Source organism: Pezoporus occidentalis, unplaced genomic scaffold (assembly GCF_034315485.1).
Source record: "Pezoporus occidentalis ecotype Australia unplaced genomic scaffold, CSIRO_AGI_Poc_V1 ctg38, whole genome shotgun sequence".
NCBI lineage: Eukaryota > Metazoa > Chordata > Aves > Psittaciformes > Psittacidae > Pezoporus > Pezoporus occidentalis.
The window spans coordinates 5,343,490-5,356,033 of NW_026915702.1; the positions used below are offsets into that span (position 1 = coordinate 5,343,490).

At 44.2% G+C, this 12,544-nt stretch overlaps 1 protein-coding gene across 15 annotated transcripts in view; it reads left to right on the plus strand.

Moving 5' to 3' along the window:
* The first annotated feature begins 1,255 nt into the window (after positions 1-1,255).
* MAGI2 (membrane associated guanylate kinase, WW and PDZ domain containing 2) overlaps positions 1,256-12,544 on the plus strand; it is a 747,917-nt gene continuing 736,628 nt past the window's right edge. For 10 of the 15 annotated variants that reach the window (XM_062631986.1, XM_062631988.1, XM_062631991.1 and 7 more), the window contains exon 1: positions 1,264-1,828. In XM_062631986.1, coding sequence (XP_062487970.1) covers positions 1,528-1,828 — 301 coding nt within the window. In that variant the 5' untranslated portion in view covers positions 1,264-1,527. Of the gene's footprint in view, positions 1,829-12,544 lie in introns of all 15 variants that reach the window. The other 5 variants (XM_062631997.1, XM_062631996.1, XM_062631998.1 and 2 more) reach the window with 5 other exon arrangements.

Here is a 12,544-nt window from a genome sequence, read left to right on the forward strand (position 1 = left end):
ACAGCAATACAATTTGTGAAAAATTTCATTGCAGAGTCACTTTAATTGAAATTTTAAAAATATCCGACCAGCTTTAAATCATGTGCCTTCACACACGCTACATTCCTCCTGCCTCCCCCATTCAATACCCTGCCTGCAGACCCCTGCCTCCACGTACCCTTGCAGCCTTGCAGGCACAGAAACTACGCTTCCGAAAGTCAGGAGGTTGCTCTGCCTGTGTTTTGTCAGTCTCCCCTTCACATGGAAACTGTTTTTTCTAGGCAAGGCAAGCTTCTCAGGAAGACGTGCCAACTGCTACACTCCACTGCTTGCACACGTGTCAGGCATATGACAGCACTAATTAAAGGGAGAGCCCACAGGAGGAGCGGGATGCATATCACCTGCAGAACAACATGCATCCCGGTGCTTCGGGAGAGCAAGGCTCTGGAGGCTGGGAGTGTCGGTCCTTGGCCACCAAGGTCATTTGGGGCTTAAGGGCAAGGAGCAGACGGCAAACTGAGTGATGGTGGTGAACAACTGGTGTGTGATGATAAGTTTTATAGACCAAAGTGCCACCGCTCTCCTTGTTACACCCTCCTCAGGTGTAGTAACACCTTCTGGGTACCAGCTCCTGTCTCCTGTGCTAGTAACGTGCGCTAACAACTGTGCCCATCTACAACTTAATTGAGTGTGAGACCTCTGAACGGAAGGAAACCTCTCAGCAAGCGTTTTTAACACCGAGACACACGTCTAAACGGCTGTCACTTGTTTTTGGGGCACAACTTATAGCCCATCTGTCGCTACTGCATCCTTCCCTACCACGAGCAGAACACCGACCGCAGCATCCATCCCTCTTCCTCTCCATCTCGGGCTCTTCCCAAACTCCAGCAGACACCCGTCCGGTGCCCCTCACCCCAGGCCCGCTGCCGGCTCGCCCGGCGCTGCGTCTCCTGGACTGGCCAGGACCCCCCCGCGCCATCTTGCCCGCGGGCGCCCCCTGTCGCAGGGGCCGCTCCCAGGTGTGCCGGTGCAGGGGTCACCGCTCAAGCCCGCCCGGTGCCTCGCTCGGCCCGGGCCGCTCTCCGCCCGTTGCCGGCCGTGCCAGACAGCCTCTCTCTCGGCCTTCACTACCGGGTCAGGCGAGGCGGGAGCGGCGAGGCAGCGCCCGCCTCGCTCCGGCACCGACACCGACACCCCTCCTCCTCTCCCCCCCTTCTTCCCCCGCCGCGGCCGTCCCTCCCTCCCTCCTCCCTCCCCGCTGCCAGTTTCTCTACAACTAGTACATCCACGCTCTGCAGGGTCCCGGCCGCCGCGGCTGCCATGGATATCAGCTAAAGCCGGCCGGAGAGGGCAGCGAGGCGCTCCCCGACCCAGGTCCGCAGCCCCGCGGGGCCGCCGCGCCCTCCCTCTCGTTGGCCGGCCGCTCCCCGCCCGCCCGAGCCTGCCCCGGAGGAGCCCGGCTGCCCCGGGGAGGGGGGGGACGAGAGGGAGGGAGGGAAGGAGCACGGAATATACCGGGAGGTAGTCGGGCAGAGCATCCCAACGGCAATGTCCAAGGGCTTGAAGAAGAAAAGCCACTGGACGAGCCGAGTCCACGAGATTGTGATCGTGAGGAACCCGGAGGGGCAGCTGGGCTTCGAGCTGAAGGGGGGCGCCGAGAACGGGCAGTTCCCCTACCTGGGGGAGGTGAAGCCCGGCAAGGTGGCCTATGAGGGCGGCAGCAAGTTAGTGCCGGAGGAGCTGCTGCTGGAGGTGAACGAGACCCCTGTAGCCGGGCTCACCATCAGGGATGTGCTGGCCGTGATCAAGCACTGCAAAGACCCCATCCGGCTCAAGTGCGTCAAGCAAGGTAAGGCGGGCACGGGCTGCCCCCCACCTCCGCTGCCCCACAGTCCCCGGAGGGGCCGGGGCAGGTCTGGGGATAACGGGGGGGACCAACTTTGTTGCTGCAGTTTGACTTTCCCCCTGCCCGCCGGCGGGGGGAGGATGCGAGCGGCGCCGCGCCGTGCCCGCAGCCCGGCGAATTAAATGTGCGTCAGTGGCAGCGCTTCGCCATGCGGCGGGAGGGGCCGCACTCCCCGCACCGGCTGATGCCGCTGCCGGGGCCGGTGCGGCGGCCGGGGCCGGTGGCGGAGCGGGGTTTCCCCTCCGCTTCGCGCCGGCCGTCTGGGCGTGGGGGTGTGCGCTGCGCGCCCGGTCCCCGCGGGCACCGAGGGCGGCTGCAGCATCTCTCAAATGTCATGAGCGAAGAAGTCACTCATCTGATACCCGGTGAAAGCGATCTCTAATTCGAGAGTACGTGGAGAGCAGCAAAAGTGGGAGTGAGAAGCGAAAAGAAACTTTCGGGAGGGAGCGATCTACTTTTGCCTCTCCTCTGCTTCTCCTGTTTATTTTCGAAGTACTGTAATAGGTTAATGTGTTTCCAGGAAAGTCAGTTAAGAAGAGACGCCACAGATGCTGTTTACATGTGTGTTACTGGCTTCTTTAAGCTATGCTGAGTTGGGCTGTTTGCAGCTGAATGCTTGTAAGGAGGTTTCTGCTACCCCAGTAGTGTTTGAAGCACAGGAGCTGTTAACTGCGCTGGGAAACGAGTTTGTAGGTGCTCCTTGACCGTGGATGGTGCAGCGGCTGGAATCACTAAAGTACACGATTCAACCCGGCGCTGAGCTCAGCCTCGAAAAAGTTGGGGGTTTCCGTGGTGGGAAGATGTTAGATGCTTTGTATCAGAGGCACCTGTGCTTGGTAACTGTAGCCTGCAGCCTCAGAGGACATACAGGAGAGTTCCCCTTGGCGTTCCGTGCATATTGTTCCAAGTGTCATTTGTGACAAGTCTGGATGCTTGAAGGATATGCCTATTAACGGTTTATCCAACCACAACAGAACCAGTAGAAAGAATCTGACTTTCACTCAGGCTTTCAGAATGTATGATATATTCAGTTATATGCATAAGGTCAAACCTCTAAATACAGACATGATCTGGGATTTTTCTGTTTGTCCTGTAGGGTAAGTTGTGCAATATGTTATAGATTGTATCTTTGTAGTCAGGCAATGCAGGGAGACACAGTAGTTCAGGATTAGAAAGGAGTACAATGGATTCTGTCATTCAGTATAGTGTCATCTCTGGGCACCTGAACTCCAGGAAACCTGCTCTATAGTTTCTTTTTAGTAATAATTTTAGCATGAGTGGTCTTACTGTGATAGGATTCAAAAAGAAGCACCAGTGGAAGTATTAAGAAGATAGGGGTACACAGCCATTTACTGTGTGAAACAGTCTCTGTCCCACCTCTTCACTGTTGTTCTAATATTTCTCTTAAGTCAAAGCACTCAGCAGTTATTCATTAATGTGTATACCCTTAATAAAGATATCTGTCATACAGCGAATTAGGGACATTAGTCAGGCTTTTAGTCTGTGGGTAGCTGAAAGTTTCTTGAATGAGACATAGAGGATGAATTCTAGATTCCACCTAGTATCTATCTATCTATCTATCTATCTATCTATCTATCTATCTATCTATCTATCTATCTATCTGTCTATCTGTGAGTTTCACTTCAGTATGCAGTCCATTACTCTTTTAATGCATGTTGTCAAAGCACTGGCCAAATGTCTGTGTGTTTGGAAGTGACAGTTCAGCACAGATTCTTGGACTGAGAGAGACTTCCTTGCTGGAATGATCTTTCTTGTGCTCCAGCATCCTTCAGTTTGCCAAAGGGAGAGGCCTTCTGGATCCAACTTCCTATTTTCTAAAAGGTCACTGGTTTGTGTATTTTACTACCTGACTCCTCCTCCAGTATAATTCAGTCTAATCTGTGCACCCCTTGGTTGCAAAGCACAGACAGCAGGCATCTACATTAACACATTACTATTCCCTAACACATTACTATTCCCTAACACATTACTATTCCCTAACAGTACTTTGCAGTAGTGTGTAGGAGAAGAAAACCTGGGCAGTAAAACCTGTGTATGTTTTTGTAACTTTCCTTCTCAATTATGAAACACCTTTCATGTGCTGGAACAAGGTTAATGACTCTATTATCGTTGTTTCTGGGTAATTTATCAATGATATCTCTGTCAATTAGAATAGCATGACCTTGAATGCACCGTGTTACGGTAGCTGCTTTTTCAGTGCTGCCTAGGAATGAAGTCAGAGAATGTGGAGGTAGGACACTACTGTTTATGATGTGATGCTTAAGAGACTGAGTATTCTCTTGTTTGAAAGCGTTGATATTTCAGTAGTGAAAATTCACTTGTAAATGAAGTCAGGGAATGGCTAATTCAGTTTGCAGGAGTTAGCTGTTTTTAAGTATGGAAAATAAAGGTGCTTTCATGATTTTTCATTACATTTGAATAAAGGCCCCCCTTTTTGAAATAATAAAACACTTCATCTTTTACCACATTACAAGGGAAATACTTCTTTTAAGAAAGTCCAATGGCATATTGCTGGTTTATATGAGCTGAACATCCTGAGCTAAAAATACTCTTAGAAAAAAACAATCACAATGTGGGAGTTGCTGTATATCATCAGGAGGAGTAAACCTCATGAGATAATTAGCACTTCCACAATATGATCTGACATAGAACTCTCCTAAGTGTGACACCCAATAAATAAGGTTTTAATGCAGGAAATTGTTGCCTGGTTTTGCATGGGGAGAAAAGATTGTAAGAATCATTATTGTTGTTATTTTTTAATCTTAATTGTAAGAGTTTGCAGAGAAGTATTCCTTGGAGGCTATTTCCTGTTTGGGTTTTCTTGTTAGCATTTTTTTTTTTTCATGAGGCACTTACTGTGCTACTGTTGGCAGAGTCACAGAGATTCTCTTAAAACACATGGGATGAAATCTTGGCCCAGATGAAGTCAATGGCAAAACGGTCCTTGACATCAAATAAAAAAAGGCAGAATTTCCTCGGTAATGTCAAATGCTTTTTTGAATATATACCCTTTCAGTGAGAGAAGTGAAAGTAGTCAAAGTAGTTGGGCATATTTGCAAATGTTACGCATTCTGACCTTCTACTCTCTCTGGTGAAGAAAAGAGTGTTATGTTTCTGATAGAAATACTTTTGAATTTCAGATGTGATTGTTTTTACATGTAGAGCAGTTCAGATTAAGTACTGTCTCCTTCCCACAGATGCGTAGTTGTAAAAGTAGCAATGTGTTAAGGAAAAGCATCCTAATTTGGATAAGTAGTCACACGGGGAAGAGTCATGTGAGGAGCAATGTTTTCTCCAGTTCCACTCTCTGTTCATCACTGCCATCTCAGACCCACAATATCTTTCTCTAGAGATTCCATCAGTAGGCAACACAGGTCTGTGGTGTGCAGAAGATTCCAGTGTAGCTTTGGTTTTAGTTTGAAGGACTGCAAGAGCAGCCAACTCAGTTGTACTGCATAAACTAGGATCTTTATTCTTTGCATAGAATTATAAACTTCCACCCATGCCTTCAGCAGAATTCCAAGGAACAGCCTGAAAACATGGATTTTGGAACTCAGGAGCACTGAAGCAGATTTTGTCCTGGAGCTGCTGCCCGACACATACATACTAAGTTAACCAGGTGGTCTAGCTGACCATTTTCATTTACTTTTAGAGTTATTTAGTGGCTGGACCATATGAAATGCAAATAATATTGATGCTTTTCACGTTCTAATGTTTGATTTAACTCTAAATGATCAGACTTTAAGCTTCAACCCACAATGCTATAGCTCTTTATGCAAAAAGGCATGTAGTACATGTAATGTAAGGAGGAACTTCAAATGAGTTTTACAAAAATGTTTAGCTAACTGTAGGTGGACTTGGGCATATTTGCAAGTGCTTTCCCAATCAGGAGAAGACTTGGACCCTCATTAAGATGGATACAAGAGTCGCCAAGTCTAGACAGGCTGGAGGCCTGCATCCTCCACGTCCTAGTCCTTGTAGTGGTGACAGTGCTTTCCCAGCGAAGAGTGAAAAGACAGGACAGTACCGTCCCAGCCCCCAGTGATCTGTGGCTCAGGAATTTAGTAGCCTTGTAGTGCGTTTGTGTATAATTATGTTTTTAAGAAATTCTTTGGTTATTTAAGTTCATCAGTAATTCTTTTCTATGTTCATTAAAATACTCTGTGCATACAAATTGTCTTCTGGTGTCTTTTCTTCCTGGGTATCAATATTTAGTATCTTCCAAGAATTGACTATTGGTTAATATTTTCTTTGCTAATAGAGCAGTATTTTACAATAGAAAGCTGTATAATTTTCCTAAATAAAAATAAAAAAATAAATAAAATCGCAAGGGTCTTGCAGAAACCAAAGTCAAAGAACTATGAAAACCTGCATGGTTGCACTGCTGGTATCTAATGCAAACATAGGCTTTGAAAATAACCTGTACTTCAGACCTAATTTGTGCTCCTTAGGATTTTACTTACTTTAGAAATTGAATTCACAGTTCTCTTTTTACCATTACTTTATGTCATTCTTATGCTTGTCCATCTTAATTTAAAGACCATCGAAGCCGACTTCTGGCTCATGTAGCCTGTGATTTATTCTTCAGCTCCTCCCGAGAGATTGTGATGTTTCATGTCAGGAACTCTGTGGGTTCGTTGGCAGTAGAATTATATCCATCAGTGTGCCATTAAAGGATGGAGCCATGACTTTGTTAGTGCACCATTTCCTTGAAGAAATGAAATAATTGAGAGTGCTGTGCTTAGTTCTGTTGAGTCACATATGGTAAAGTTCATCTTGCACTAACACTTGTCCGTCTGTTGATACTGTTGACATCAAAGAAAAGTACTTGTATGAGGGGGTAAAATTGCATCTGACTTATTTTATGCACCCTATAACTTCACCTGCATTAATTCAGTATTTCATGAAAGATACAGATTCTGAGCTCTTGCTTTCAGTGTTTGTGATCTTCTCCTTACTCGTTATAGATGAGGAGCTCCTTTCATGACATGAAAGAGTTGATAAATTATTCATCTACGTTTTTTGTATAAAAGAAGTGGTATACATGGAGAAGTATACATGGAGAAAGTGCTCCTTCAGAAGGGATTTATGTGAAGAGGTGGACATAACTGATTTAGAAAGGGTGGTGGAGAGGAAAGTGCTGCAGTACTTGCAGAAGCAGTTTCTTGTTCTTCCTCTTAGCAGTACAAACATTAAAAAAAAAGGAGAGGGGAGACATTTTTTGCTGCAGAGCATCAAGGCAAGTATCGAAGAACATAATGCTATCATTTGGCTGCATTAACATTCTGGAAGTAATTTTTTTCTTCTTCCATATATATAATATGTGTTTATAAATACATGAGTATATTTGAACTCTTCACTGGGGGCAAGGGCTAATGGGTTCAAATTTAACCAGAGGAAGTTTAGGTTAGATGTAAGGAAGAAGTTCTTTACTGCGAGGGTGGTGAGGCACTAGAACAGGTTGTCCAAGGAAGTTGTGAATGCTCCATCCCTGGCAGTGTTCAAGGCCAGGTTGGATGGAGCCTTGGGTGACAAAGTTTAGTGTGAGGTGTCCCTGCCCATGGCGGGGGGGGTGGAACTGCATGATCTTAAGGTCCTTTCCAACCCTGACCATTCTGTGATTCTATGATAGATGTATATCTGTTTTTTTTTTTTTTTTTTTTTTTGAGAAAGCTATTTGTGGAACTTTGTAGGTTGAGAATGTGTAAGACTGTGTAGTACTGCTACACAAGAATGTAATACATAGTGATATGTATGGGCTACAGTACTAATCTAGAATGTTTTTCATACACATTTTAATGCATATTTATATGATAGTGACAATGAACCCATTCAGTCTTGTGGGCAAGCAGTGTGCGGTATGGCACAGTATCCTGCAGTAGGAAACAAAATTATCGTAAGCTTTAAGGTAAGACTGACCAGCTGCCTACCCAAGCAGGTGCAGTCTGTAGTGCAGAGTTTGAAGGTACTGATTTTGGTGGAAAAGTGTCTTTGTTTTTTGTTGCTGAATGTGATTGCAGTGCTGGCCCTGGCTGAATTTTCTAAAGTTAAAGGGGCTGTGATCCCAGCAGTTTCTCTTCAGAACACCTGATTTTATGAACTAGCTTTCTTTCAACCTAATGGAAATCTATCCAGTAAGAAGGTGTAATAGTGTTGCTGACCATTTGTGTAGCTTTATCGCTGTAGGCCGAAGCTGCCACAATGGAAAATGGAATGGCAGAAGCAAGAGAAAAGTAAGAGAGTGAAGGGATTTAACAAGTGAAAATCTCTAAAACAGTTCTTACATTTTGAATATTATTTTAATATTTGCCTAGAAAAGTTTCATCATTTATTCAAACCTCTTATTCATAATTTGGATTCTTCACTAGAAGGAGAGTTGACAGAAGGCCAATGTTTGTGCATACTTGCTGTGGTATTTACCTGTTTTTAGTGTCAGTGAGCCACAAATGCATTATTTCTGAACTCCCAGTCAGCACATGTAGATTTCTAGGATCCATACAGCTTAATCAGAAGGTATGTTGCGGTCAACACAGCAGGTTTCTACATAGGTTATGGTGAGTAGTATGTCAATAATGCTGTTGCATTCTGCTTACACACTTTAGACATTTCTTCTGGATGTCTTTGATTATTTCCACAATGCATGAACTCAAGAAGAAGGAAAGTAAGACAAGGAACAAAATTGAAAATGTGGGGGAGAAAGCCCAGAGAAAAAGCCTCGGAGATTATTAAACTAAAATATTGCTGGTTTTAGAAATCAGATGTTCTGTCATGTTCAAGAGAGACTGTACAGCCCTGGGGAGATTCTCTAGCCCAGGTAAAAACAGCACAGGGAATGTGCATTTTGGTTCCTCAAAATACATTGAAGTCATAGGATCACAGAACAGTTCAGGTTGGAAACAACCTGTAAGATCGTTAAGTCCAACCGTTAACCCAGCACTGCCAAGTCCACCACTAAGCCATGTGTTAAGTGCCACATCTACATGTCTCTTAAATACCTCAAGGGATGGTGACACCGCCGCTTCCGTGGGCAGCCTCTTCCAGTGTTTGACAACCCTTATGGTGAAGAAATCCAATTTAGACCTCCTGTGGTGCAGCTAGAGGCCATTTCCCCTTGTGCTATCACTTGTTACTTGGAAGAAGGGGCTGACACCTTGCTACAGCCTCCTGTCAGGCAGTTGTAGAGAGCAAGTTCCCCCTGAGCTTTCTCTTCTCCAGGCTAAACAGCCCCAGTTCCCTCAGCTGTTCCCCATCACACTTGTGCTCCAGGCCCTGCACCAGCTTCATTGCCCTTCTCTGGACCTGCTTCAGCACCTCAATGTCTCTCATGTAATGAAGGCCCCAGAACTTAGCACAGGATTTGAGGTACAGCCTCACCAGTGCTCAGTACAGGAGGATGATCCCTGCCCTGGCCCTGCTGCCACACTATTGCTGATACAGGCCAGGATGCTCTTGGCCTCCTTGGTTGCCTGGGCACACAGTGGCTCATGTTCAGCAGCTGTCAGTCAGCCCCCTGGGTCCTTTTCTTACAAGCAGCTTTCCACCCGCTCTTCCCCAAGGCTGTAGCGTTGCCTGGGGTTGTTGTGGCCCAAGCGCAGGACCCAGCGCTGAGCCTTGTTAACCTCATACCATTCTCCACAGCCCATTGATCCAGCCTGTCCAGATCTCTCTGCAGAGGTTCCTACCCTCAAGCAGATCAACACTCCCACCCAACTTGGTGATGTTTGCAAACTTACTGATGCTGCACTCGACGCCCTCATCCAGATCAGTGATAAAGATTATGAACAGAGCTGGGCCCAATACTGAGCCCTGGAAAACACCACTTGTAACCCACCACACTGGATTGAACTCCATTTACTACCACTCTTCATCCTTCTCTGGTACCCAAATGGTTGTGGTGTTATTCGTCTTCAGAAGTAGTGCTGGCCCACAGGCACCAAGTGATTTCTGCACTTTTCAGATCTCTGATCTTGGGAAAGAAGGATTACAGTTCAGGTGTTCAGGGCCGTGTGAAAACAGAACTAAAAACCAAGCATGCGTGTGTTTCATGGTTTGTAGACAAAACAGAGTTGCTGTGTCCAGTGACAGAAAAGAATATGTGAGATAAAATAATGTCTCCTTACATGTCTGTATCACATTTTTCTGTCCTGAGTAATCCTTAGTTCAAATCAGCGTACTTCAAGGAGCTTCCCCCATATACCATACAGCCCTATCTGCCACCAGTGTCTGGCATTAGCACCAACTAGTTTGTTGTGCCAGTAAGATATTTCTACCCTCTATGCTTGAATTTACTTCAGAAATCATGCAGAAACTTGTTTTGACCCAGGATTTTGGCATTCCATGATTCCAGATCATTCCTGTTCTGATGGGAGCAAGCATGGTATAACAATCTCCCATTGTCCCTGGTCTGGCAGATGCGTGACACAGCCTTGACAACATATGGTAGTCTGTATAGGCAGTGATGGCACTTGTTTCATTGAATTATCCAGAAAGACTAAATTGTTCACAGAGTCCCAGATTATCACATTGGGTTATCCTTTGGAGGTCTGGTAGGTCAAGCACTGAGGACAAAATTGAGATCATTCACTGTCTGCAGAGTCATAGTGAGTTTGTTTGAAATATGAAATATTGTGTCCTCAGTATGCAGAAAGAAAGCAACTAGAAATCGGTTTTATAGTTATGAGCAGTTCTCATAGATTTGCTATGAATAGCAGAACAACTGGAAAATAATAGTAGGAAGATAATGAGCAGAATTTTCTGCACTGTATATTAGAAAGTAAATTGTGTAGCTGTGTTAATGTAACATTAGTATTCCAGAGTGGAAGTCTTACAAACAGGTACAAGTTGTCCTTTATTACTGACTTATTTAATCTTGGTATCTGCATATATCACATTGTCCTTGCATTTCTCAAAATGAAATGTAGAGTATGATTTGTTGAATTGTACATTTTTTGTGGGGTTTTTCTTTTTTTTTTTTTTTAATCTTCCAGCTTTGTTTCCTTCATTAATCTGCATATTTTGGATGAAATATAAGCATTTCATAAAGTCACACCTAACTTGTGCTACAGAAGCTGAAAGGAAGCAAAAGTGAGTCATCAGTCTAATTCCAGGACATCCGCTTCACATGTAAATTCTTATAACACACATATTTTTTGTTGATTTTAAACTCAGGTTTAAAACTGAGGAATGGTGCTATTTGTACCTTACATGAGTAGTACTGTGGAGTTTCTGATGTGTTACATTCACATGGCTGGTTCTTTATGAAATTAAATGGCTGTGTTAGTTTCTGTTATTTCTCACCTAAGTCCTTCTTTGTACTAAATCTGCATTAATAAATGCCACATAAGCTTCTGTTATGCTTCCAAAATGGTACGTTAGTATAAACAAGGATTAATCTCATTATATTTTTATTCTCTGTCTTGTATTTTTATAAGAACAGCATTTTATATTTCAAAGTGTGGCAGAGTCCTGTGCAGAGTTAATAACCTAATAGCACACCTAGGTGCTCTCATCACTGAAGTGCAGCGCTTATGGAGTGGGAGCAGCAGCTGCTAAACTCTTACAGAGGATTGAGGCAGGAGTTGAACACTTTGTCTGTTTAAACTATTGTGTGCTTTGCTTAGGTAAAGTATAATTAACCCCCAGATTTCCTGCACAGCTGCTGCACTGTTCTTTCGTGAAACTGTCCTTGAAGCTCAGATGAACTTTGATGCCTACTCTCCCATTGATGGTACCAGGAGGTGGGTAGTGACTCCTGTTCATTATATTGACAATGATTGTTTTTACTGGTATTTCTGATTTTGCTGTCCGTGTGGGTTTGTTACATCAGTCTGTTGTGTGATGCATAAAGTCTGAAACCTTTTGGTGAGAGGAGCTGCCTTTTTGTTCTAGCAAGTAGCATGACAATATCAACTTGGGAGTCTTAGTTTCTATGGCAATGTAAGGAAGTATTCACTGTAAATTCAGAGTTAGCTGTAATGACTTTGTTGGTAATAGTTTTTGGAAATATTCTGTTTAATTTTAACATGGGATCTGTAACTCAAATTGACAATATTTCAGTCTTGGTGATGGAAGCTGTGAGGTGGATAAAAGTTGAGCAATATGATTTAAGAGAAAATAACTAGTTACGACTAACGTGGAGCTTCTGTTATTGGTAGCAGAGGTCTCTGTTCTCACGGTTTTTCCATTTAAGCTACTGCTAGTGAAGCCTGTTCAAAACCCCTTAGCTATGGTTGTGGTTTAAACCCAGCAGGCAACTAAGCGCCATGTAGCCCCTCGCTCAGCCCCCCCTTTCCCTCCACTCCCTGAGTGGGATGGGGAGGAGAATCCAAGACAACTGTGTACACAGAAAAAATTTCATGATGAATTTAGCTTTTCTTTTTATCTGCTCCATTTACTTGTGGAAGAACATTTTCCCTCTGTAAACTTCTAGAAGAATTACTGGAATTTCTGATAAGCCAGTAAAAAGAGCTTTTTCAACACTCACTCTATTTGGTAATTTTCCAGTAAAAATAGCATTAAAAGATTTCAGGAAAAGAATTGCATCACAGCACTGGAGGTTTTGTGGGGAAAAGTAAAATCAAGATGTTGGCTTTTATTAATTAAAAAGTCAGTAATTGAAATATTAATTAAAAGGTCTTC